This window comes from Struthio camelus, chromosome 1 (genome assembly GCF_040807025.1).
Source record: "Struthio camelus isolate bStrCam1 chromosome 1, bStrCam1.hap1, whole genome shotgun sequence".
NCBI classification, from domain to species: Eukaryota; Metazoa; Chordata; class Aves; order Struthioniformes; family Struthionidae; genus Struthio; species Struthio camelus.
Window position 1 is genome coordinate 221,390,264 of NC_090942.1, and position 27,740 is coordinate 221,418,003.

A 27,740-nucleotide genomic window follows, 5' to 3' on the forward strand; every position below is an offset into this window, starting at 1 on the left:
TCAGTAGCAGCACCACACCGAATTAACTGCAGAGATTTCTTATGGAAATTACCATCCGTATTATCTGTGGAAGCCTCAATGCTATTGAAGTCCGTGGTCAACAAAAAGGATACAAACATCAGAATTTTGGAGCTAAATCCCAGAAAGTGCTTTGAGGTGTGCTCTTGTTAGGAGGGGCTTTTTTTGTCTTGTTTCCTAAGGAGGCAAGACTCACAGCTGTGCTGTCTGCCAATTTTACCCCTCAATGACTACTAAACCTATTGGCCATTCAACCAAGTTTGTTGATTCTCTAGTTGGAGAGACTCAAATCGACGCCCTGATGCAGTTATCAAGTGGTTTGTGTCCATGAGAAGGAACAGCGAGGTTGTCAGTGATCACACAAATAGCCCCAGATGAGCCACAAGCATGTGCCACCTCTTCCTCTGGCAGGGAACAGAGAGGGAGCCACATGTAGGGACCCGCGCACAGGGTCATAAAATGGAGTTGGTACTGTCGTGTTTTAGGGATGTGTGTGGGAGAACCTGGGGCAGAGTTGATAGACGGTGGAATGACAGTAGGGGATGCAAGACTCAAATTCGTACAAAATTTCATCCACCAAAACAAATCTGTGCATGAACGGAGGCATATTCCCCCAATGAAAAAGCCCACAAAGTGAAAGCAGTCCATAATAATGCACTTTATTTTGCGCTGGAGGAAGCCTAGGATCTCACACGTTTCAAACACCTACAAGCAGTAAATCATTACATTTTATAACTTGGTCATATTTGACATTTGAAAACTCCAGCATATAAGTCAGCATAGACTCTAATACAAATTAAATTGTTTCTTGGTCATTTTGTTTGTTTGTTTCTCCATTAAATGGCTTAACCAATGGAGTTTCCACTTCTCAAGAGATTATTCAGTGGCTTGATACGTTCTCCTGACATAAGAATCTCCATTTCAATTTCATCCCATTACTCTTAGGCCACTCCTAAACTCTCTCTTACTCCTCAAGCTCTTTCCCATCCTATTTTTCTCCTAGATAAGATAAGAACACAAGGCTCAGCAACATTTGGGCATTGGCAGCTTGCCAGAGTAGCCTTTTATACACAGTCTTGTCAGATACTGGGATTGTCACTGTGGGCACACTATTTGTATTTAAATCCCTAACAATATTTCAACTAATTTCACCCAACACAGCTTTGGGTCGCCAGAGAAGCCTTTTTTCTCCTTTTATAAATTATACACATTACATTCAAAATACATTATTTATTCTATAAATCCTAAGTCTAAGAACGTCAGTGCTGAAAGAAGCTATATTCAGCAATGCTGACATGCATCAGAATGCCACAATGCATTGAGTCGAGCATCTACTTAAACCCTTTGCAACACTGAGGCAAAAACTTGATTATATAACCTCATATAATGAAAAAACAGTGTGGTTCTGTGGCCAGCAGAACACATTAAAGCCATGCCCTCTGCCATTTAGGGAGACAGCGGTATACCTCCGTTCTCTTTACAGTGTTATAATATTGGTTGAGAATGTACAACCTTGCTGAGAAGAAAGCAGAGGCACTTTAAAATAGAAAGTATGGGAATAAGGCAAATGATTAAAATTATAGCTACACTGTTGCAACTCATGTCCTGGTCTATGTCCACATACACATATTACAGACCACCAGTAACTCTCGTCTGCTTTTAGATTCAAGGGAAGATACCCCATTTAAGCATTTAGCAGAGCTCAGCCAACTCAAGGAACTGATTTGCACTGTTATTTTTAGCGACCTTGCATGTGCTCCCTCAAGCTGCACTTTTAACCCATCAACATACTATGCATTGCTTCTAAGTTCAAGTCAACTCATCAGTGGATGGCTTGCTCCCAACTCTCAAATGCTTTTACAAGCCTAGATGTGCTAGAAATGTGCGTCTTGGGGAAGCAGGCACATATATCAACTGGATATATTATATCATTCTACAGACACTAGACCACAAGGGCAGCTCCACAGACAACAGCATAAATACAGTTGAAGATCACGATCCCTAACGGCCAATAAAACCAGGCGTTTGCTGATCTGGACAATCATTGCCCTTATTTATCCTAAGAATACAATCATTAATAAACTATCTATGCCCAGCTGTTTCTGAAGGTTCCCAAGCACGTGCTGTGCCCTGAATTCAAGAAACGGTAACGATCCCCTAACACCTTGCAGGTGAAAGTTTACTTAAGTATACAGAATTGTTGCAGGACGAACGCAGCACAGATGAAAGCCAAGTCAGTGCTGAATTTGAAACAGGAATAATAGGGAATAATATCTCTATCATTGTGCACTCTTCACTGTAACTTTGAGAAAGGCATGTACTTTCTAAGAGTATGGTCTGAACAGCGTTGATTAGCAAGCCTTCTGCAGACTAGACAGGCTACGTGTCACTCCTGGGTTGGGGCAAGCACACAGGGAAATAAGGGATGACTTCTATTCTCTCACTTTAAGTCTTGCATGGAGATACAAATGAAAAAAGCATTCCCCAATAGGAAAAATATACTATTGTGTGCATAGTAAATACATGTCTGACAGTGAGATTAGTTAGTGTATACTTATGTTTTAAAAGGACTTTGTCTCTAAACACTTATACCAATATATTGCACTAGCAAGGCAATTTTTTGAGGGAACAAGGACGGTACATTAAGTTTAGCACAAACAACTAAAGACGAATGCCTCCAAATAGGCACAGAGGCAGGAATTCGCTAAGATGCTGCTTTGTGAATCCCTGCCGTAAAACTAGACAGAGTCTATGGGCACGCGCTGCCCAGTAGCAGCGCAGTAGGTTGCAATCCTCCTCTTCGGCTGAACTCTTCAGACGCTGCAGCAGCTCAGGCAGAAGTGAGGACTGACCTCAGAACAGCTGCATATAATTTAGAAGGCTGTTTCCTAGGCACAGAGGGAAGTTTTAACAGTCCACAGTGTAGAAACCAGGTAATGTAGGACGGCACTGCAGGACTATCTAAACACCGAGACAAGGACGTGCATTGTATTCTCCCTGGAAGAGGCAAGCAGAGCATGCTTCAAAGTGCACAGTTTTTTCTTTTTTTAAATCTCACAACCTTTATAAAACTGATAGCTATTTCCATGCTATTTCCATAAATACGTGGATAAGGAGTCACAGCTTCAATAATGAGGGTCTACGAAAGAAAAGGATAATAGTACATCTTCACAACTTCAGAACACAGCTTTGTGTAGATAGCTTAGCACAGGTCATTTGAAGAGCAATGTCTGTGCCCCAAATTGTGTAAGTGGGCAGACCCTGACTGACACAAACTGCACCTTAACATAAAAGCACAGGGCTGCAAAGCTAATGGCTTTATTTTCTCATATTGAAAACCTGACATAAAAACCCATAAAAATCAGCATTCTTTGACTCGGAGTCAACATTTCCACGGGGGGAAAAAAATCCCAGTAGAACAAAGAAGAACGCCACAGGATTTGGGTCTGATGACCCTTACATACCATCATCATAGAAAGAACATATTGCAAACTTTGATTTGCAAAAAGCAAACCATGAGGAAGGTGCATGCTGCATTATTCCAACTTATGGCTAGAGTGCGTCGCATATCGGTCACCAGTACTGCATACGGCAGCATGCACTCACACAGTCTCAGAGGTCCTCCCTTGTATAGTATACAAGAATTAGCTATTCCCCACCTTTGACATCCATTTCTCCAGAATTGTGGGCAACCCATAGATGTAAGCATCTCTTTTGGTGCTGTGATTGAAAATTTCAGTGTGTCTCAAAAGGAGCAAGGATACAGACATACGCCATCTCTACAGAATTAACCTGACAGTCTTTTAGTTCTTACAGACAGGCCATCCCAAAAACAATGTGGCTCTATGACTTGCAAGAGATAATGTAATGGTAGTTGTGAGTCCTTAAAGCATTTTAGACTTCAAATACTGTCTTGCAAATAAACTTTCAACTTTCAGTAGCAGGAAACCTGCATAAATACACGATTATACTTAAAACAGTAAGTTCAGAAAGATAAAGGCATACTGAATTTCACCCTGTGAAAGGGACAACCAGTTCATTTCCAGAGGTACATTAAAGGGACTATTTTGCAACCACTATTATGTGATCCTGGGATTAAGATACAGTTGACCTTCAAGACACAATGCAGAAATAAAGCAATTAAAAAACTCACACACACACAATTCCTTTAAAAATAATTTATCCAGTGGATACAGATCATACATACAATACTGTTAATACAATACACAGTCCCCACATAACATGAAAGGGGTATGGATGGATACATTTGGAAATATATTGTGAACAACATTTCAAAAATCAGGAGGATTATTTAAAAACAACATTACCAGCATACAGATTATAGATGCATATTTCAAAGGCGACTCAGAAAAATTAAAAAAAGTTTGAGTGATTTCTGTACACTCTACAAGTTTTAGAAGCTAATTTTTTGGAAGTTCTCACTAAGCAGTAATACAAACTAATTTTTTTTTTTAAAGAAGCATTTCTAACACTGTTGGTTTTTGAAAATAATTAACTGAATTCTCTTTCCATTAAGTAAGTGTCACTTTAAAAATTAGTCTCTTAACAACGGCACTGTTGAGCAACGTGAATGAGTTAACTTTATGCATAAGTTATTCTATTCAACTCAGTAGAAATCTTCTAAATGTATATGTATGCACATGAGTTTAACTGCTGTAACAGGCACGTACAGTGATTCAAATGATGGACTATCAAAAGGAGCTTTGGCCATAATTTAGAAATATGTGCCATGGTTAATTTCTTCCTAATTCTATCATTATAATAATCTTCTTGTGCATGTTCAGAATCCTAAGAATGAGTATCAGCACGTGTTTACCTTGTTCGGTGAACCAATTTGGAGGGAAAGAAAGCACTTTGATCTTGGGCAAAACAATCTTCTCATTATCTAAGGCTGAAAAAGTTTATCTTCATGCTGAAATAGGTTTTAAAAGTGTTTTCTTAATTTTATCTAGCAGCTCAAAAATTAGAGAGCGTCATATTAACACTGCATGGCCATGCTCATAAACTATTACTGTAATTGAAAGTGAACCTGCTCTGTGTATTCCGTTGGCTCAGCATGAACGTTTATGCAATCTGCACAGTGAACTAGATCACAAAGTCACCTGAATTAAAATTAATTTACCAAAAACAAATGACTGTATTTAAAAAATAGTTAGTTCTGATCAGATTAGCTCCCTTACACAAATCACTGCATATCTATACGAATGCTGATGAACGCCCAGGAAAGTGGGGGCAGTTAGCAGTTAGGTGCAGCTAAGCAGATTTTTAGCATTGGCTTAGCCTGGTTACTCAATCTATATCGTACGATCCAGACCTACTTCTGAATTATCTCTCTCTTTTCTTTGTAGATCAGAAGGTGTGACAGAAAAAGTGATCTTACACCTACATAATGGAAGGTCTCTAACTGCTTGAATTTCATTGATAGTATTCCTATCACTCAGGAGGAATCATCTGATAACCGTTCTATGCACAGAGAACCACGAATACTTTCAGCTTTTGACTGCTATGTGCCATCACAATAGGAAAAAGCAAATGGAACATGGTGAAGGGCATAAGTTTAACATTTAAAATAATTTGCAAAGCTAATACTAAGTAAGTGAACACAGTAATTAAATATACAAGCCACCTGGGAAATGTATTGTCCACTACATCACTAACAATTAGCTCTTCAGCAGCAACAAGAAAATCATTGACAAGGCTTCACCAGACAGGAAGGTACCCAGGGAGAAGCTCTTCTCTGTGCCCACAAACAGTGACAAACACAGCTTCATGCCTGAATTAGAGTTCTCACACAGAATTAACACCAAATAAATTGATGTAATTGAAATTACTCCAATGAGATATGCTTTGAGTTTCCTAGTTTAAAGGGCATTTGATGGCAAGGAAAAAGTTGTCCTACTCGTACTAAAAAGAAAAAGAAAAAAGAAAAAAAGCTAGGAAGTTTAGAAGCCATCCAAAAGGAATCAAATGAGTGTTGTTTTACATTATGTACTTTTCAAAAAGACTCATACTTTGCCTATGTCATATATTTGGATTACGCTTCCAAATGTCCCCCCAATCTCCTTGCTGGGATTCTTTTTTAAGCGACATTAAAGAGGTATTAAAGAGGTACGTAAGAGATATCTATACCAAAGGTGAATTCTTACACTACGGCATTACAGCACCTGAAACAATTCTGGTCTGCAAGCAGAATTTATTCATCTTACAGTTCCTGCTTCTATTATCTCAAACCATCGGTAGGTCACAGTTGTTGAATCACTCTTTTTCGCTTCCAACTATCTAATCTTCTACTACTTTTTTTTTTGTTTAAATGAGCTCTGCTTTGTTTTTACCTTAGAGAGAACTGAGGAAGTCGTCACACTAGTTGTACATCCTGTTTTGGTTACTTTATTGCTCAAGACATACATAGTCAGCTCTTAGTTTGTCCCACTATCTGGGTTGTGGATTAACGATGTCTTCCTAAAACGCAAAACAAAAGAAAACACAAAACAGAAAAAGATTATGGCCTCATTCTACAACTTAAGCTCACTTTTAAAACTGAATGTACCCAATATAACACACATGTATAACATTATTCATATAGTCTGTACCATTTATATTTTGGCCTAGTAGTTCATTTACCCGTTGTGAATCACAGATATTTTGCCGGGTTTCTAACCACGTGCCTCTTGAAGGCCTCAGAGTTAGTTAAACACAAACAACCACCCAGGCTGACGCAGGCTGTACAATCCAACTCGAGGAACTTGAAACAACCGGCACCACCAGGACAACTGCGCGCTGGTGACTGACACCCCCTAAACTTCAGGATATAGCACTTAAAACCCTTAATTTCCTTATTCCATCTTTTTGGTATGGAATGAAATAAAGGCGAGGGGAGGGACCCTTCTCCCCCAGTGATGCTACAGACCGGAGTTGGCTCTTTTTTGCTTTTCCTTGACCCCAACAAGCTCAACACGGAAAATTACGAGGCTCAGGCCAGCCAGGAGCACTCGTGAGAGCTTCGCGCCCTCCCCACGGTACCGGGACACCCCGCGGGCGACGCGCCGGCCCCGCCCACGCCCCCACGTCGCGGAAGGCCGCCGCCGCCTCTGCGCCTGCGCGCCGCCCGCCTCCCACGCGCAGGCGCAAAAGCGGCGGCGGCGGGCCCCTCTGGGGCGCTCTGGGGGGGGGGGGAATCGCCCGCTTCGACGCGGCCAGGCCGCATGCGCGGCGGCGCTCATCCGGGTCCCGCCGCCGCGCATGGCCACTGGCCGGCGGCGGCCGGGCGCGCGAGGGCAGCCGGGAGGGGTGCATTGTGGGAAGGAGGCGGCTCTTGTCCCGGCGGAGGGTGGCGGTGAATCCTCCCGGCCGCTCACAGCAGTGTAGAGCCGCTTCCCCCTCCCTACCCCCCCCTTCCTTCCTTCCTCCCTCCCTCCCCCCCGTCCTCCTCCTCCACCCCACATACACACCCGCCCCCCCCCCCCGCCCGCTCTCTGCGGCCCGCGGATTTAAAGGGGCAGAGGCTCCAATCCGGGCGACCATGCCGAACTTCTGTGCGGCTCCCAACTGCACCCGCAAGAGCACCCAGTCCGACCTGGCCTTCTTCCGCTTCCCCCGGGACCCGGTCAGGTGAGACCCCAGCCGGGCACAAGGCAGCGCCGCCGCTGCAAGGGCACCCGCGCCTCGCAGGGGCAGCCCGAGGGAGGCGGCCCGCCGGCTCCCGGCCTCGCCGCTCCCCTCAGGGGCCCGCCTAGGCCCTGCGCTCCGCCGGAGGAGACAGCCCCCCGCGCCGCGGCGCCTCCCTCCCCTCACGCGCCGCGCCTCCTCCTCACCTCAGGCGGCGGGGCGGTCCGATGCGGGCCGTGGAAGAGGGGGGGGGGGGGGGGGCCGGAGGCGGCGGCGGCGGCGGCGCCACCGCGGCCGGCCGCAGCTGCCGCCTCCCCTGGCGGAGGCCGCGCGCGCTGTGCCGCCGGCGGGGCGGGGCTGCGCGGGACCCCGCGGCCCGCCGCGGGGAGGCGGCCGAGCGGCTGCGCATGCGCCGGACCGGCCGCTGTCCTCCTCTTCCTCCCCCCTCCCCCAAGCCGGGGGGCGCGCGCGCGCCTGTGCCGGGACGGGGGTGATTGACAGCTGGGGGGCGGGGCCGTGGGGGTGACCCGGGGGGGAGGGGGGGTGACCCGGGGGGGAGTGGGTGCTAGAGGCAGCGCCGTGGGGGAAGGGCGTGGGGCGGTGACGGGGGGGGTCGTGGGAGGCGTGGGGCGGTGACAGGGGGAGGGGGTCGTGGGAGGTGTGGGGGTGGCGGGGGGGGTCGTGGGAGGTGTGGGGCGGTGAGGAGGGGGAGAGGGGGGCATGGGAGGTGTGGGGCGGCTGGGGGGGCATGGGAGGTGTGGGGAGGTGACAGGAGGAGGGAGGGCATGGGAGGTGTGGGGTGGCTCGGGGTGGGGGTACACACGGGGCCGTGGGTGGTGTGGGGCAGCTAGGGGCAGTGCATGGGGCCATGGGAGGTGTGGGGCAGCTCGGGGTGGGGGTACACACGGGGCTGTGGGAGGTGTGGGGCAGCTAGGGGCAGTGCATGGGGCCGTGGGAGGTGTGGGGCGGCTCGGGGCAGTGCATAGGGCCATGGGAGGTGTGGGGCAGCTCGGGGTGGGGGTATACACGGGGCTGTGGGAGGTGTGGGGCAGCTAGGGGCAGTGCATGGGGCCATGGGAGGTGTGGGGCAGCTCGGGGTGGGGGTACCCACGGCCATGGGAGGTGTGGGGCGGCTCGGGGTGGGGGTACACACAGGGGCCGTGGGAGGTGTGGGGCGGCTCGGGGTGGGGGTATACACGGGGCTGTGGGAGGTGTGGGGCGGCTCGGGGCGGGGGTACACACGGAGCCATGGGAGGTGTGGGGCAGCTCGGGGTGGTGCACGGGGCCGTGGGAGGTGTGGGGCGGCTCGGGGTGGTGCACGGGGCCGTGGGAGGTGTGGGGCAGCTCGGGATGGGGGTACCCGTGGAGCTTTGGGAGGTGTGGGGCAGCTCGGGGTGGGGGTACACACAGGGGCTGTGGGAGGTGTGGGGCAGCTCGGGGTGGTGCACGGGGCCGTGGGAGGTGTGGGGCAGCTCGGGGTGGGGGCACACACAGGGGCCATGGGAGGTGTGGGGCGGCTCGGGGTGGTACACGGGGCCGTGGGAGGTGTGGGGCAGCTCGGGGTGGGGTACACATGGAGCCGTGGGAGGTGTGGGGCAGCTCGGGGTGGTGCACGGGGCCGTGGGAGGTGTGGGGCAGCTCGGGGTGGGGGTACCCACAGGGGCCGTGGGAGGTGTGGGGCAGCTCGGGGTGGTGCACGGGGCCGTGGGAGGTGTGGGGCAGCTCGGGGTGGGGGTACACACAGGGGCCGTGGGAGGTGTGGGGCAGCTCGGGGTGGTGCACGGGGCCGTGGGAGGTGTGGGGCAGCTCAGGTGGGGGTACCCACGCGGCCGTGGGAGGTGTGGGGCGGCTCGAGGGGCAGGGGGGGCACGCATGGGGGGGCGGTGCTGGTGGCAGTCCGGGGGAGCTGGCGTAGCCGAGCAGAGCCGTGGGAAATCCTAGGAGCAGTAGGAGCCGGGCGCCCACGTTGCCTGGCGGGTGCCGACGCGCCCTGCGAGTCTAGACGCTGCTCTGGAAATAATTCGACTTCCCTCGCTTCTGCCGGTTTGGGAAGGCGCGTGCTCCCCGGAGCGGCGTCAGCTACCTCTTTCCCGACGATAGATCGTACGCTGCCGGGTTTTATAGTTTAACCCGTGTTAGGTAGAGTTTTGCATTTAAAGAAAACTAATCAAAACGCTCGATTGCCTGCTCCGAGCTTATCGTCCGTGTTTTCCCCTCCTGATGTTGCCTCTCTCAACCCTTGGCGAGCTGCAGGTTCTTGCACAGCCAAAGTCACGGCTGCAGGTTGTGCAGATGTGGAGAGATTTGGGGCTGTCTGAACTTCAGTGTTAATTTCTCGGGAGTTCTTGTCGCAAAACCCGAGTCACACGTGAAGTTGCACAAACATGATTAATACATGCAATGACGATTTATTATATGAAGGAAATAGCCCCTTCAGTTTATGCGTCTTTTTCTATTGAAAGACGTTTTGAACGACCGTTTTCCACGTTAACACTAGAAATACATCTGAAAATGCGCAGTTAACCAAACAACTGCCACTACTTTTCAGGATTTGTATTGTTTTATTCTATTTCAGAGTTATAATACTACCAGTTTCAACTACCGTTCCTTGTGGAAGCTTAAGAGATAAAGACCTAGTGAAAAAACAATGCATGTCAGCTACAATGATTTAAACAATATAGACTGTTTGCAAAAAAAAAAAAAAGTCCATAAAAGTTGATCAGTCACGTGGTTTAAGAAGTATGCGCCAGTTTATATCTCTACAACAGCATCGGTGTGAGTAGGCGTGCTTCCTGATTTCCCGTTTGGCATAATCCCCGTGAAGCAGTTCAGACTAATCAGATTAATGCTCCTCTAACAGGATCGTAGAAAATAGTGCTAAAATTTACCTTGAAGGACCGTTTGGTCGTTTCCACTGTACAAAGGAAGGGTAAGCTCTACGTAAGCTGTTTTTCAGACTGCACAGCACCCCTTTCACTCTGTCAGTGTTCTGCCTAAGTTTTTCTTTTTTTCTTAATATCGTATACCTTTCTCATTTAAACCTATATACAAATGTCCTAAATTGATCACATGCTCTGTTTTAGAAACTCTTAGTATTTAAAGATTGATAGATCGTTGTAACCTTTATGGCTTTGTAGACGATAGGACGTTAGTGATTTATTTTCCTATTTGAAGTACAGCAGTGATCTGCAACTGGTAAATGACAGACAACGTGTTGCTTGTACAACCGTCCAGTACTGCATACTGTCATAGAAACCTGTTGCCGTTGTAGGTCAGACTGGTATGGTAAGCAAAGTACTTTGTGCTGCTATAAACGTCTTATTTGCTCTTGGGATCTTGCAGTGAGAAGGCAGGTGCTTAGTGCTTTCAATTTTTGCACGTTAACTAAAAAATAACCCTTACTTTTTCCCGATTCAGTGCTAAGCACTCTCAGCTAGACGTTCCAAAACTGATCTTTAAAGCATTAGTGAGTCTACTAGAGCTAACCAGTTATTTGAGACTACTTTGATTTACTTTTTCTATCTGAGAATACTGGAAGGGGTGAAATGATGAGGCTTTGAAGTAGAACTGATTGCGGTTAGTGGCTGGTGCATAGTTTTTTCACATCAAACATGAATGTGAATAAATAGCCTCTGTTTCCCCAACAGGCACGTTCATTTTAATAATTTTACGTGGTCTAGGCAGTGATACGCACAGTCAGATCTATCCATGCTTCTGACTCTTCTTCATCATGGCAGTCTGAGTTAAGGTGAAGTTTGAGTATTTGGAAGAAAATACATTTTAAGCAACAGAGATGCTATTCTACTGTAGTTGACCAACACTGAGGTAAAATAAATGATTTCAATTATACCTGAACCTGAATAAAAATGCCTTTTAAGCTTCCATGAGATGTCAGCAGATTTGTGGAAATAATATTAAACTTGTCACTGAAGAAAACCTCCTTAAAACCCAATAAGTGGTAACTATAATGCCAAGCACATCTATATTAAGTAGTCTGCGGAGTCTGACCCCCTTTTCCCTTTGTTCTTCCGTTTCTGGTTCCTTGGAGAACATTTGTTTCGGGGCCGAACTCACAGCAAGACTGAGTTGCCGCATTCTGAGTTAGTTGAAGAGTTTGCACGTTTGAATCCAGTCACGTAACCCCCATCAGCCCCCTCTAATCCTGTAGTTACCTGACAAAACGTCGACACTTTGGCTTTTACCAGTAAATTTTCCTAGATGTCTAGAGCTCCAGTTACAGAACTGCTGCTCCTGCCGGGTGAGGAGCTTGACGCTGCTGCCTGCCCGGGATCCTCCAACGAGGACTTTGCGTGCCAAGGCCCTCAGGGGCTTTGAGATCGTGTACTCGGGTCCTGTCTAGTGCAGGCTGACGGCGTGGACTTCGGCACAGAAGAGAGCCGCCGCAGCCGCTTTTATGTAACCGGAGGAGAAGTTGGGAAGGGAGAGGGGTATTTGGGGGTTAGTTTCATCTTTGTGAGGCTAACTTCCTGAGCTAGACTCGTCTGTAGAGTTCCTCTTGTCTTCTGCCGTCGCTTCTTACGGTCTTCTCTGGTCCCTAGCTGTGACTGCTGTCTAATGTAACTTGTTCTCTGGATGGCGGCACGATCTGAAGTGAAGCAATTCAGGCGGGTTTTGTCCGCTCTCGACAACTGCGCGCCACTTCTGGCGCGTGTGCTAAATGCACCATCGCGGCCACAGTTTGTGCCTGTGTGATGGCCAGGAGTTATCTTAGTGTGAGGAGCTCTGACTTTGCTTCCTGGCAGTCCTCAGCTTCCTTGAGTCAGTGGAGAGTGACCGGTAAGATCTGCTAAGGTTAGGCTCTTGTTCTGGACACCCCTCTGTCCCAAAGCCCTCTCCGTTGACGTAAGGAGGCTGATCGACCTTTATGACAGCCCAATGTGACTACCTTTATTTACGTGTCTAATCATCAGAGCAGCCGCTCAGAAAGCATGAGAGCCAGATTCAACATAACTGGTACGTTAAGGGTCTCCCATGTAAAAAGAGCGTTGATACCATTTGGTTATGGCAAAGTTAGAAGGAGAGCGCTCTCCTCTTGTTGAAGCGATACCACGTAAGGGTACGCGACCTATCGTGCCGAAAGCCTGAGCAATAAAAAAAATTATTTTCAACTAGCATTAAGGACACTGCATGTACATCTGTGAGAGCAATCTATTAGAAATGATCCCTTTTTTATGATACTTCCTGCCACAGTTATTTTTATACTTTAAATTAACTGAAAACTAGTCAAAATGCACAGCTGGTCCAGCCAGCAGAGACCAGAATCCAAGATTCTCCTCTTTCAAAGATGCCCTTTCACCCTCAGTTAAAATACAGGTGATAGTGAGTCCGTCCAGACCTGTGGATTTCCTTCTTTAACTTGCCCACCAAAACATCTGGAGAGGCAGTGTTCATCCTTAAACTGTTGAACAGTTGCTAGTTTACTCCCTGCTTCTCTTATGAGCAATATTTGTGTGTCTGTAGGCAAAAATAAGAATAAAATTGCTTTTTCATGACTTCTAGCGTTTCTTGGGCAAGGAACCTTCTGCTTTTTACTTTAGAATAAGAAAAAATTTTGAACTTTGTGGGCATTGCCAACATGTAGCAATTTAAAAAAAAAAAAACTTAAATCTAAAATATGAGAAATGTGAGTCCCTGTTGAAAAATATAGAGAGAATTGATATGTTGCGTTAGTCACTGGAGTAAAATAAATCATTGAGCATATAGTGGAAGTTCCTTCCCATTACGGCTGTAGATTATTGCCGTAGTTTCATAGTTCTCTATAATGTAGTTGTCTCTGGCCTTCTTGAGTTTGTTTAGGTAGGGACTTAGGCTAGGGGGAATGGGAGTTTGTCTAACCGCTTTATATGGCTAGGATAATGAACAAGTCATTAATCTTGTTCTTGCAAAGATTTTTAGTCATCTGCATTGTATGTTTTCAACTGTCTGTTTAGCTATATGCTGTCATGAACTGGTGGCTTTGTGATGCCATAGGGTGTATGTATGTGTGTTAAAATAATACTCCTTCAGAGAATTCTATTTGCAGGAGAGAAATGACTTTTTTTTTTTTAAACTTTAAATACTGAGGTATTAATGGCTACAGCAATCTTGTTAATTTATATATGTATGTGTATATATGTGTGTGTGTGTGTATATATATGCACACTTACCTAAATGAAATAGCAGATAATTTTTACTTTAGCTGTGCAGAATCAGTCTTTGCAAGTCCTGGCTCACAAATTCATGGCAAGAACATGATTGCAGAGACCCCACTGGGGGAAATACAAGCTGATTAATACATTTACATCAATTTTTTGGAAATGTTTTACTCACCAGAGGAAAATTTAGCTTGCATATCTGAAAGGAACCCTGTGAGTAGGGAAAATGTTTCTTTAGCTTTGTGTTGTATCTCAGAAAACTAATTTGGAGCAGAAATAAATGTTGTTTTTAAAAAAAAAAAAAAATCTAATGGCAACGTACGTCATATCTGTGTGCCCCCTCTGTAGTACCGCTGCTGGTGTTACCTTTTTAAACTTCCTGATAGTCAGAATAAATAAGAAAAATGCTGTATTTTAAAGGGAGACAGAGAAAAGTTAACCCTATTCATGGCTATCTTGAAAAAGTTAATGAGTTTATCTAGTCTACAAGCTCATCTCTTTTGTCTTTTCTTACTTTTAAGAATTAAATGTCAGCAGATTAGCTTTCTTGAGCAACTGCATTATGTGCCTTTGCATATGTGAGACAGAGGCAAGAACATAAGAATTATGGGAAAAGATGTGGACGTGAATTTGCTGGGGTGATGTTAAATAGTGAGTAAAAAGAAGAAAAACAAATGTTTGAAAATATTTGTGTAGCATTTTTACAATGGAATGTGTATACAACTTTCCCTAGCCTTGCGAAAAAGGACAGTGCTCACTGCCCGCAAATTAGGAATAAGGTTTTGAAATTCTTGTGAATTTTGTTTAAACTTACAACTAGCTAATTCTTTTGTTTACATGCAGATGTCAAAGATGGGTAGAGAACTGTCGAAGGGCAGATTTAGAAGATAAAACTCCAGATCAACTCAACAAGCACTACAGACTGTGCGCTAAACATTTTGAGACTTCAATGATATGTAGAAGTGTAAGTAAAACCAAATACTTGTTTATTGTATGTTGCAAAATGTGATAAACATTTCTAATCAGAAAGTTGCATTTTAATCTTTGATTCCTTGGGTAACTGTTCCCTGGGAGAATTAATCTCTTAGTCTAACGGAGATCCTTATCATGGACCAGGCACCGCGCAGGCTCGCGGATGTTTGTACTGGCACAAAGGACGAGGTGGAAATGAGCAGTTGGGGAAGAGAAAAGCTGAGCAGCTGCTTCTGCTTTAATGTGTTTCTAGAGCTCTGGCCTTCATTGCAGTTCTTTGCTCACTTGAACCCATGCTCATTTTGTTTACCGTCACTGGATGTTACAACATTACTTAAATACACTGAGTGTAAGAATGTAAGTTTGTATACCTCTAATTATTTGAAATCATTGATGTACTGTTACTGAAGTGTATACATGGCGTGATTGAGTTCAGTTACGCTCTGTTGCGGCCAAGAGCTTTAAACATTCTTTACATCTGTCAAGCTTTTGGTTCCTGCTATATTTTATCCAGCTAAAAATCATATTTCTGTTTCCTTGTAACGAAATACATAGTTTTCGGTTCTTCTCCTCATTAACCAGATGGTGCTGATTTTAACAGTCCCTATAGCAGTAGGAAGCCATGGATCTGAGGCATTGTATCAAGTTTAATTTGTAAGCTAAGTTCCACGCTGATATATATGCACATTTGGTCCTTCAGTTATGTAGGATAATTTAAAAGGTAGGCCAGAATCTGAGATCCTGGTGACATTACACATGACAGGGTGTATGAGTATCCAACATCCCAGAAACAAGGAAACGAATAGCGAAAGTAATTCTGAATCTGAAGTGGAGTTTTATGAAACTTAGTTTGCTTGAAGTGCGCTTCAAGCTAATGACATATATAAACATGATCAGGTGGGACTAGGTACTTAGTGGAACCTATCCAGTCTAGACAACATAAGTTTACAGTATATTCAAATATAAAACTATACTTAAAGTCATTTTCTCTAACTGCTAAAGGACGTTTATATGACAAATTCTTTTCTTCCTGCTACTGATTCGATAGATAAATCTGCATTCTATATAGTCTTCCACAGTAGCTGGGTGTGTTAATGCATAAATCTACGTAAAGAAGTAGTTGAACATTTTCGTTGTGAAAATACTTGCATAACTTTTTCTAGAACTGTGAAATAAATGATGACAAACAAAGCACAATAATAACAAAAGGTTTCCTTTCTGACGTATGGGTGTCCTTTTATCCGGAAAGCTTATTTAAACATTTACCTTCATAATAAGGTAAGTTAAAATTATTTTATCAGGTATATGTGATGTGAAGATAAAGGCAAAAAGTGGTTATGCTTTTTTAGGTATCTCTCTTCTTATTTTCAATTTTCTCTTGATATACCTGAAACGTGGATTACGTAGGATAGCATTCTGTTTGTTCTGAATTATTAGAAAGCAAAAATACTAAAGGAAAAAGACAAATGCAGTCTATCTTTACTGTCAAGTAAAATGCAAAAATGAAAATATAAACGGTTTAAAAAAAAGAGTGCGTGGTCTCTGAAAATTTTTCTGGGTTTTTTGTCTTCAGACAGTGAGCGCTTCCCAGAGAAATCCCTAATCTAGATGTCTGTCTTCTTACAGAGCCCTTACAGAACAGTTTTAAGGGATAATGCTGTACCAACTATATTTGATCTTACAAGTCACCTGAACAATCCCCACAGCAGACATAGAAAAAGGATAAAAGAGCTGGTAAGGTTTTAATTTAAGAACTTGTCTTTATTGTTTTAACACACAAAGAAAGTTCAGATGAAATGTTATATACAAGTGTCAAATAATATTTAGCACATTTAGTTTCTTTGCTACCTATCCTGGTAGCTTTTTGTTGATTATAAGTTAAATACCTAAATATTATGCTAATATAACTTTTATGTACTAAGCAAAGCTTGATGAAGTTCCCTGGAAAATGAGTTGTTTTGGGCCAGAGCTGATACTGTCTTCCAAAGACAGTTTACAGCTTCCTCTTATGTGTTATTACAGCACTAGCTGGATCTAGCTAGATGGTGCGTTGAAGTTCTTGCTACATATGGATTGCATAATCTTCAGTTCACCTGTTTCGCTTCTAAAGTCTGCAGCACTTCAGGGGTGCTTGTTTTAGCTTGCTGTTCTAAAAAGATGATCCATGCATAAAACCAAGATCAAGCAGTTCCTTGTGGAACTGTGACTTGTCAGTGGCTCTTTTGTATCATTTACAGAAAAACTGTCTGTTGGTCCCTGTAGATTTAAGTGAAAATTGAGAAGAATTCAAATACCGAGCTCTGTTTATCGTTTTAAAAAAGAATGCGGATGATTTCTAGATATTCCTTCATAAGTTTGATAAGTCTGTTTATTAACCAGCACTTACAAAGTAGAGTAAAAGACAGTTCTGTCTGGTGACTAGGTGCATGTCCATATCAAAGCAGAAGTCTTCCTTAAAACTGATTTGCTAACAATTATAAAATATAGATTGAATAATCTCCTGATAAAAGTATAGGAACCTTAGCAGTAGGAGCAAGCTATCCTCACATCGTTAGTAGATATGTATGTCATGACAGCAATAAACTATCTGAAGAAACTCCTCCTTTTGCACCTTCTAGCACTTTTTTGATAAGTATTGACACTTTTAAAATGGCCTCATCTACAATATGGTATCTGATCTTGATGTGTCTTAATGTTTAAAGGTCACGTGGTAGTCATTATCGTAAATTAAATTTTTTCTTTCTTTAAGAGTGAAGATGAAATAAGAACACTGAAGCAGCAAAAGAGTAAGTGGGCACAATATTTGGGCTCATCGAAGAGTTTTTATTAAAGTAGATAAGGTAATGCAGAATGCCGGCTGTAAGCTTACATGTATACCGTGAGGCTAGCTGAGTTGCTGCTTGATTTAAACAGCCAGTCTAAACTCTCTCTGACATACTTGTTCACTTTTAAAGTAGAAACATTATTCTCTGGACTCCAGAAACATAAAAGGTTGTGGGGATAGCAGGGGAAAGCAAATGTTATGTTTTATGCATGTGTAGTCTTATACTTACAGTATTTTATGTTTTGCAGTTGATGAAGCGTTTGAACGGGAACAGGCAACTCAAGAACTGAATGAAAGCAATGCACAGAATACTGTGTCAGAGGAAGGAGGGGAAGAACAAGAGGAGGAAGCTGTTCCCTTAACGCTTGAAGAAAGAGAAAACAAAGATTATCTTAAATCTTTGTTTGAAATTTTGATCCTAATGGGTAAACAAAATATTCCCTTGGATGGCCATAATGTTGATGAGCTTCCAGAGGGTGTTTTCACTTCAGATAACTTTCAGGCTCTGCTGGAATACAGAATAAATGCTGGAGATGAAGTTCTGAGGAAACGATTTGAGATGACTGCAGTAAATCTTGAGTATTGTTCAAAAACGCAGCAGAAGCAAATGCTTGAGATCTGCGAAAGCTGCGTTAGAGAAGAGACACTGAGGGAAGTAAGAGACTCGCACTTCTTTTCTATTGTTACTGATGAAGTAGTAGATATAGCAGGAGAAGAACATTTGCCAGTTTTGGTGAGATTTGTTGATGAGTCTCATAATCTAAGAGAGGAATTCATAGGGTTTTTGCCTTACGAGGCTGATCCTGAAATTTTAGCTGTTAAATTCCACACAACTATCACTGAAAAGTGGGGTCTAAACATGGAGTACTGTCGAGGTCAAGCCTACATCGTCTCCAGTGGGTTTGCTTCTAAAATGAAAGTTGTAGCTACAAGACTTTTGGAAAAGTATCCACAAGCGGTGTATACGCTGTGTTCCTCTTGTGCCTTAAATGTTTGGCTGGCAAAATCTATCCCTGTTGTTGGTGTTTCCATTGCACTAGGAACAATCGAAGAAGTCTGCTGTCTTTTTAATCAGTCTCCACAGTTGCTAGTAGAGCTGGACAATACAATTTCTGTTCTTTTCCAGAGCAATGAGGAGAAGGGTAATGAGCTGAAGGAGATCTGCCGTTCTCAGTGGACAGGCAGACATGATACTTTTGAAGTTTTAGTGGACCTGATGCAAGCATTTGTACTGTGTTTGGATGGTGTTAGCAGCGACTCATCTGTCCGGTGGAGCAACTTTATTGCTGGTCGAGCATTTGTACTCTCAAGTGCATTAACAGATTTTGACTTCATTGTCACTATTGTAATTTTGAAAAACATTCTGTCTTTTACAAGAGCGTTTGGAAAAAATCTCCAAGGACAAACATCGGATGTGTTCTTTGCAGCTAGCAGTTTAACCGCAGTGTTGCATTCTCTGAACGAAGTGATGGAAAACATTGAAGTTTACCATGAATTTTGGTTTGAGGAAGCAACAAATTTGGCTACAAAACTGGATGTACAAATTAAACTTCCTGGAAAATTTCGCAGGGCGCAACAGGGTAACTTGGACTCTGAGGTAACTTCAGAAAACTACTACAAGGAAATCCTTAGCGTCCCCGCAGTGGAGCACATCATTCAAGAATTAAAAGATATATTCTCGGAACAACATTTAAAAGCTCTCAAATGTTTATCATTAGTGCCCTCAGTCATGGGGCAGCTCAAATTCAATACATCTGAAGAGCATCATGCTGATATGTACAAAAATGACTTGCCTAATCCAGATACGCTTTCTGCTGAGCTTCATTGTTGGAGAATCAAGTGGAAGCACAGAGGAAAAGACATTGAGCTTCCAGCTACTATTTATGAAGCACTTCATTTGCCAGACATAAAGTTTTTCCCTAATGTATATGCATTGCTCAAAGTCTTGTGCATCCTTCCAGTGATGAAGGTAGAGAATGAGAAATACGAAGCAGGACGAAAGCGCTTAAAGGCATACCTGAAAAACACCTTGACAGAACAAAGGTCAAGCAACCTAGCTCTGCTCAACATAAACTTTGATATAAAACATGACTTAGATTTAATGGTGGACACCTACATTAAACTCTATCCAGATAAAGTGGAATTTCAAGAAGACTTTCTTCCCTCAAATAACTCCGAAGTAACAGAAGATGCTTAATGTTTTAAGCTCTAAAACAGTCTGTTGAAACGGCTTTTTCCTAGTTAAACTTCAATGTTGAGAGAAAAAGCTGTGAAGTCTCAAAAATCACTGCAGTTGTATTTCCATTTTAGGTCTCAGATTGAATAAGCAGTGGTCAGTGACCCAAGTTATGTTTTGTTTAATCTGCATTAAATATATTATGTGAACAAAAACAAGCCTGAAAATAAACCTGTGCTCTTGGCAAAGATGGTGCTTTCTCCATCTGATTGACTTCACTAGGTGCTTGTTTACTTTGTTGCATCTTGGGAAAAAGTACGTTGTGGTTATTGTAGATCTGATGGGGCTGTTACATATTCGCTCATGAATAAGGGTAAGAAAAAAAAAACTCACAATGTTAAAAGGAAAGTATACTCCATTTCAGTCTAGTTACTTAGAATTTTCCTCTTTTTGAAAACTCCAAAAGAAAACTCTTACTGGTGTATATTTAATTGGCATTTTGAAGAGTGGATTCCGCTGTTGCACGATCCTCGTGCTGTGGACTGTTCTCTGTAAAAAGTGAAAATTAATGGTATAGAGGTACGATAAGGTTTCATTGGAAGAGTCAGCCTCTTTAATCGCTTGATGACTGTTTACATTCCTTTGTGTGAGACACAACTGTTTTGTTTTGTTTTTCTTTAGGTTTTTAACAGGTATGTCAGGAATACTGCAATTCCTGGAAGACACTAAAAGTAAAATTTATTCCATGGCATTTATCTGTTTGTTCTATTCTGACTCTGACACAAAATCGTGCATCTTATTGTCTGTTTATTTGTAAACGCACCCAGGAAAGATTACAAAGAAGAGTTTGTTGTTTGTCTAGAAGTAAGATGGAAAATATTGCTGTTATTTTTGGCAAAAATAAAACATTTTGTACAGGTTATTGCAATTTAAAATAAAATGTGAATTTGCTTTTTACCTAATGTTGAATTCATTAGTAAAGCAGTGCCTCTTTGAGGATGTGTGTTCTTTTGTAAGTACCTTTAGTTTTGGCTATTTTTTTTCCCCCATTGTTTCTGCAATTCTAGTAAGTGGCATTGTCTTAAGGCACAGGAAACTTTGTGTAGCAGCACTTCTGATTGGTATGCTGTGCTGAAGGTTTTTTAAAAGTATTTTGAGATAACTTTGAATCCAGTGCTCTTAATTGTGGAAGTTTTGTTTAATTGAAACACTGACAAACGGAAGTGCATTAGATTTGAAATGGTTAAAATGTTGCCAATTTTTGCAGCTGTCCTGATGCATGCCAGCTTTGTAACATATTTACAGTTGTCATTTTGTGTACTTTTCTTTACAGTTGTAGTGGGAAAGACCCCCAGCAACTGAAAACTGAGTGATTATAGAGATTATGACACATAAAATTCTTAAAGTGTTTTAATACGATCGAACAATAGGAATAAATTGAAGGGAAAAATCCATTAATTATAATAAGCCTAGATACTAAAGTGACTGTGTCCATTTTAAGAAATGTTTTCAGGAGCTTTTATTTACATTGAAGCAGTAAAAAATTATCTATAAACTTGTTATCTTTTCTTCCACTGCTACTTGTACATACTTTTTGTGGCATGCCTTCTTAAATGTTAGTGTCGCCGATTCACGTTAATGCAATTGCTGCCTCGCGCAGTACAAACTGTTTTAGCTAATAGCTGAATATATGAAAACAGCCAAAATTATATGAATCTTATAAAAATTGCTATCAGTAATATTACTGCTTAGATTTCACACACAAAATTTCCTGCATTTTCAAAAGAACATTTCAATTGCAGTCTTAAACTAAATAAAAGTCCTTTCCCATCCTGGGACTGTCTGTGAGTTCCCCTGCCAAACAGCAATATGAGATGGCTGTGACCACTGAGGTTGTGAACCCCATCTCAAGTCTCTGTATAGAGGTCAGGAATGGGGCTTTTTGGGAGGAAAAAAATATTTTTAGATTCTTCTGGGAGATAAAGTCGTGACTGTGTAACAAGCCAGTTGAACTCTTGACTTCTGTGGCAGCAGGCAAGGTTATTTTTGTAGGAGGTTTCAATGTACAGTGAACCAGATTGATCTCATCTAATTTCTGTCACTGAGCTCCGATGGATCATAACTAAGAGTCTAGTTGCTGTAGACGCCTTTGCTGTCTAGGGCAGAGAGACAGCTACCGCTGAAGGACGGTTCAAACTTGTCTCCCTTTTTTTCACTGATTTACACAGAGACAACGTAGAACTGCTAGTCTGCTAATACAGGCGTTGCACTTAAGTGGGTAAAATCAGATTGGATGAATCTTGGCTTAAGTGCATAGTCACAGATGGAAGATTGATAGCCAGTGCCATATATTTGGCCAGAAGAGCTGAAGACAACTTTCTGACTATGCAAATGAGGTCTTTTTGACTGACATATTGAGTCAAATTCAAGAAAGGAAATGCAGTGAAAAGCTCCTTAAGCTGCAGGAAGAGTCTTCTGGAGCTCAACCGAGACATGCAGTTGTGAGTAGCTTTTCTAATTAGCTGTCTCCAAGGGCCTTATTTGCTTCTTTATCATTGCATTACCTTTCACAGAGGTGCTTAGATTGTCTGTAATCAGTCAGAGGAGGAAAGCACCTTGTTTAGATTATTTATTTGAATTGTTTTAGTGCAGAATAACTCCTTTTTTTAGGATCACTTGTCTACCCCTAAGAGTAGAGCCCTCCAGGGTGTTGGCTTGGCAGGATGGAGAGGACCAAAGGAATAGCATGCTGCAGTGGCACGTTTGCCTTTAACATAAGCGATCTGTGTGAAAGAAAAAAAACAATTACTGAAACTGTAGTGGCTTTCATCAACAGATTCTTGAGAATGAAGAAACTGTCATCTAAAATATCCCACCGATACAGGGCAGCCTGTATTTCCAAGGTGCATCTCTGTTATTTACCTTGCTTTGATCTGGCCCTTTGTCACGTTCCATGTAACGAAGCAAGATATCTGTTTAAATTAAAGTATAACTGCTGAGATTTCCATACATGTTTGTGACAGTGGATTCTCCTTACCTGCTCAGTTGATCATGTTTTGTCAAAGCCATGTTTGTCTTAAGAATAGACATTTCTTTTTCCCAGGCGAGCATAAAATTTCTATTAGAGTTCACTATCGGTTCCGTAAAAAGTAGCACGGAGCTTTTCATCTCCTGTAGTGCTGTTTCTATCATTGGCTTTTGAAATCCTGTCACTTCTTATTTGGCTGCCAAAGTTCTCCTGTAAGGAAGGAGAGGACCAGAACCACCTAATGATTCTGGGTGCAGCTCTCCTGTTCCTCCCTGTAGTCTGTCTCTGTGTAACACTACAAATCTCAGAGTTGCCAGAAACATCCAAACTACTCAAAAAAGATGAAAATAAATCTCTTTACTGGATCTATTTCGAGAAACAGGTTCTGACTTAGAAAGATCATAGGTGTTACCCCAAAGAAGGCTTAGCATTTGATAATTTTTAGACCTCCCTGATGCTCCCTCCTTTCCCTAAGGAAAACATTTCTTAGAAAGCGCAGCATTCTCACCACCATTTTGCCAACCGTGTGTATGTAGTGACACAAAAAATGGAATTGGAAATAGTAGATAGATGGACAGTTATTTCAAAACAGATGTGTGTTGATCATCAGCTTTCTTTGCATTGCAAAATAGCGTTCTGTTAATCACACTGAATTCAATATGCATGATCCAGAATGAAATAATAGCTCTTTTTATTTTGGCCATACTTTTTGCAACGTGCCTATTTATTTCAATGTAGCAAGCTTTCTTCTTTCTTAAATCTGTGCCTACGTGTCTTCTATTTTAGCTGGCAACACAGTTATCCCTGGAAGCGTCCCTGAAGACAAGGTGAAATCTGAGGCGGAGCAGTGCAGCCACAACAGAACAGACGTCCTGGTATTGCCCTATTCCTCTGCTTTTTTTGTATGACCAGCCTCTAGAGAGGTGATAGTTTGGCGTGAGTACCCCAAAGCTGACTGTATTTGTGCTTCAACCTCTTTCTTTCAGGATACTGGACTACTATTCCTCTGGATAAAGTCTGGGCTAACTCCACTCCCCTGCCCTAGTCCTGCTTTATATTTCATTAATTAAAAAAAAAAAAAGTCTGCTTTGTCTATATACAGCTTTTTCAAAAGAAAGCTATCTCTTTAAAAATGTTTCAGGAAAGAGTTGATTTCCTCTGTTTTCCCATCTCCCAAAGTGACTTAGCACTTCATAATTGCTATACCATTCAGATGTGTCCCCCCCCCACACCCCTTTATTAACATGGAGCAGAGACCAAGACTGGAAAAGAACTGTTTAATAAAAAGGTTAGAAATGACTGAGGACAGGAGGCTAGAAAAGAAACTGTTACACAGCCATGTCTGTAATGGTCAGGGAAACTGGACCAGTGGTTCACTATCATAGCCTGGTTCCTATCTTACTAAAATCATTTCTGACAAATGGCTTAAGCTGTTTCATAATCAATTACCTTAAATATAAATTGATGAGTAAACTGGCAGTGTGACTGCCCATGCGATCTTACGGTGGATTTTGATGCTCTTATGTTGCTGTGGCTACTGTTTCACAAAAGGTTCCCAACCACACTGCGTGGATGTTAATTGATATCAAAACTCTGCTCAGGAACAGATTAGTTTCCTAGTTGTAGTGCTCTTGGGACAGGCTAAAGGATGTATCTTCCCAGGCTGCCTTGTCCCTCAAAACTACCACTGATACCTACATACCTCCACAAACCTTCGTGTGCTCACGACCATGTGCTCCACCAGCAGCAACACTACAACAAAACATTTGTGGAGGCAACAATGGAGCCTTCTTGCTGAGAAACCATGCTGTGAGCCCACAGGCATACCCTGTGAAGTCCAGACTGGAACATAGGCTTCCCCAGCAACAATTAGGAGAGAGCTGCCTGTAACAGCTCCCCCTTTACTAAAAAGTATTGCACAACACAGACTTAAATTTCAAAAACTGAACTCCTCCTGAAAATCAGGCATAGAAGGCGTGTTTGGAGGCAATTGAGCCCATCTGCCAGTGGTTCCAGGAGTCACATGGTATCTTTCGCTGAGAGGTGACCACTGAGTCTCTGATCTTCTGTGACCATCTGCACACATGACTGTTCGAGCCTGAAAGTTGAGTTGTTGTCTCTGTCTCTTCAGCCACTAGACATCTGATGATCTGGATAAGAGGCCCTATTGCATTGCTCTTGAAAGAAGTTCCAGAAGGACAACTTGGCAAGACAACCCCTCTGGCATGACCCAAGAACCTCAGTGGGGACACCTAGAAACCAAGAGACCTCAGCGTTCACCATCAATAGGACATGATCTTTGAGAGGGGAAGAACTTTCCACCAATACGTTGATTTTTTTGTCCTCTCCAACTCTCAACTACTTCAAGCCTCATGGCTGATTCCCTTGTGAAACAGGAGTAGCAGCAGGATGCACTTGCATCGTGATCTTTCTCACTGATAGCCACTTGTAGTGCTGCCAGTCATGGCTCTGGACCGCACTTCAGCTCCAGATGAATTTCATCTATATCAGGCATATGTAACCCAGAGTCCACATGGCTCTTGAGACCTTTTCCTGTTTGCACCAGCTGTTGCACTGACACTTCAGAATGGTACCAAGCATGCAAAGATCACAGTTCCTTTGTTTTCTCCAGCCTCATCCCCTCATAAAACAAAAACATCTGAAGTTTATTGTGCAAACACAAAAAAGTGACACAGCAATTGCAATATTCCTGGGCATTCCTTTTGTGCAGCTCTTCCTTCCTACTCTGCATTCAGTCTACACATTTTCTAAAACAGATGACACCTTCAGTGCCCACCACCCTGAAGAAATATCCTCCCATCCTTAGTGCAGTACTCCCAGGCCCAAGAAAGGCCACAGAAAAGCTGGATCAATGACGTTGGTCTTCCCAGCAGAAGCAGTGAAGACTTCTGAGCTCTTTTCCAAAATTTGTGAGATAGAGACTGACTAGCTCTTGGCATAGGTTTGGCTGAAGCAAGAACAACATGCCAGTACTGCAGAAGGGGAACGATTGTACCTACCTCTTTCAAGGATCCCTGCATCCCTGTTCATCGTGTGTGTGTTATGGGTCTCCAGAGCACAGGGTACGTAGGCAAATGTCTCTTGCAGCAGGTCCAGCACAGCTCTATATCAGTAAGGGTAGCCAGTAATAGAGCATCTTTGATAGCTCACCTCACTGCCCCACACTTAATCCACCCTCTGTTTGAAAGCGCCACAAAATAAAAGTAGGAGCACGTTATACACTAGCAGCACTGCAAGAGTGGCTGGGACTCCACCAGCAACCTCAGATGCTGAGTCTGCCTCCAAGGGAGAGCACTTGAAGCACCAGAATATTGTCATATTTTGAATATTGTCACGTCCTGTCTAGAGCAGGCTACAAAGGTACCGCAAGGAATTACCTTTAGCATGATGCTTCTCAGACAGCAGATACAGGTGAGCTCTCCTGACTCTGCTCTGTCCACACTGTACACCACCTGTACTCTTGCAATCCAACCTATAAGGGTGCTTTTGTGAGCTGGGGAAGGGAGAAGTTTCCTTATTTATGCATAGAAAAGATTTCCTAGACCATTTATTTCAGAGGAATAACCTGGAAGAAAGGGTGGTGCCAATACCAGACTGGCTGTGTTTCACTGGTGAGTCTTTACCCCCTGCCAGCTTCTTTGCGGTGCATGTCGTCTTTGCCTTGTGAAGGCACTTTTGGGAGGAAATGCTCCTTGTGACACGTTCCTCAGTTCAAATGTTTGCACTGCATCCCTGAATAGCTCCATCGACTGCTTGAAGGATGTGTTGGTCCAGATCAACATCTCTTTAAGTGAATCATCTGAAAGTATGTTGCTTCTGCTGGTCTTCTGCTGTCATGGCTGTGTTTCTTCAGGGAGGACTTGTCTCATCCTTGAACCACTTGTAACAGAGCTGCACGGGTCACTAAGGGACTTACCGGAGCTATGATGAAAGAGCTCTTCCACAAGTGATTATGTGGGCCATGGGCTACAAACGGACTGGCCTACATTGTGGATTGCAAAGTTTGGCTGTGGGATTGAGAAGTCTGGAGGTAGCTGGGTTTGGAGAACAGGACAGTATGTCATGTGGCTAGAAGGTCCAGGCAGGACTGACTCATTATCTTTTCTTCCACAGTTACATCTGGTGGAAAGACCCCAGCTCCGGCTGCTCGGAGGGTATTTACAACACTCACCAGGCTCTGAAGCAGCAGGTTGCCCAGCAAAGGTCTGTAACATAAACGATGGGGAACTGAGGAGAACTAAGAAAGAGCTCATGGCCAAATTGGGCAGACTGGAGGGGTGCTCCTTAGGGAGATCCACCAGTGGGGGGTCGGGGAAGTGAGTGGCCTCAACACCTCCTGTAGTGCTTGTTTGGTCAAACTCCTAATCTGGAGCCTCTCAGACACCTAACGTTAGGGATGCCCGGTACCTAGACCATGATTAGCATAACCACGTGTAGGAACACATTATGAGAAGGGAAACAAGGAAATCACATATGTAAGACCCGCTTTCTTGCATCCTACTAGGCAAATGTTCTTGCAAGCCTCCGTAGCTTTTCCTTCCTCTTTATATCATCTTTAATTTTATTAATCAGGTCTGGGAAACGGATGTGAAATGTTAAATGCTTTCACTGTGGATACTGTGAGCTGCTTTGCCTTTCCAAGGATTTTTATGGCTTACTGCTTTCTCTCTCCTCTCTCCAACCAACAGCTGTGTGCAAGGGAAAACAACCTGCATGGGCAGAATTCACACTGCTCCGGGATGCCTGGTGTGCAGTAGCACGGGCAGCTTTAGGAGAGCATGCCTGGAAGGGAGAGAGTAAGAGAAAGGGACCACCATTAAACAGGCCAAAAGAGAAAAAGGGAAACCTGGCTCCGCAATCCCTGTCCTGTGGGCTTCTTTTCCAGCGTAAAGGGAGGTGGACTGCTGGTGGTGGGGGAAA

The 27,740-nt window shown here is 43.4% G+C and overlaps 1 protein-coding gene and 1 long non-coding RNA gene across 6 annotated transcripts; one reads left to right on the plus strand and one right to left on the minus strand.

Annotated features, from left to right (window-relative positions):
• Positions 1-4,181: 4,181 nt before the first annotated feature.
• LOC104152788 (uncharacterized) lies at positions 4,182-7,992 on the minus strand. 3 transcript variants are annotated; one of them, XR_011138771.1, is made up of 3 exons: positions 7,851-7,992; positions 6,372-6,498; positions 4,182-5,943 (listed from the first exon to the last, which is right to left on the minus strand). It is a non-coding gene; the product is annotated as an uncharacterized lncRNA (long non-coding RNA). The 3 variants fall into 3 exon arrangements; XR_011138772.1 differs by lacking the exon at positions 7,851-7,992 and adding an exon at positions 7,613-7,827; XR_696047.2 differs by lacking the exon at positions 7,851-7,992 and adding an exon at positions 6,947-7,146.
• On the plus strand, positions 7,458-20,913 carry THAP12 (THAP domain containing 12). Of its 3 annotated transcripts, XM_009688320.2 has the most exons (7): positions 9,540-9,783; positions 10,220-10,417; positions 10,505-10,573; positions 14,643-14,763; positions 16,398-16,505; positions 17,521-17,557; positions 17,844-20,913. In XM_009688320.2, exons 2-7 carry the CDS (start codon positions 10,386-10,388, stop codon positions 19,790-19,792), a joined length of 2,316 nt encoding a protein of 771 aa, XP_009686615.1. In that variant the 5' UTR covers positions 9,540-9,783; positions 10,220-10,385; the 3' UTR covers positions 19,793-20,913. The 3 variants fall into 3 exon arrangements, with proteins under 3 accessions (XP_068786836.1, XP_009686615.1, XP_068786835.1); XM_068930735.1 differs by lacking the exons at positions 9,540-9,783; positions 10,220-10,417; positions 10,505-10,573 and adding an exon at positions 7,458-7,647 and having other exon boundaries at positions 17,844-20,908; XM_068930734.1 differs by lacking the exons at positions 9,540-9,783; positions 10,220-10,417; positions 10,505-10,573 and adding an exon at positions 10,604-14,450 and having other exon boundaries at positions 17,844-20,909.
• The last annotated feature ends 6,827 nt before the right edge of the window (positions 20,914-27,740 follow it).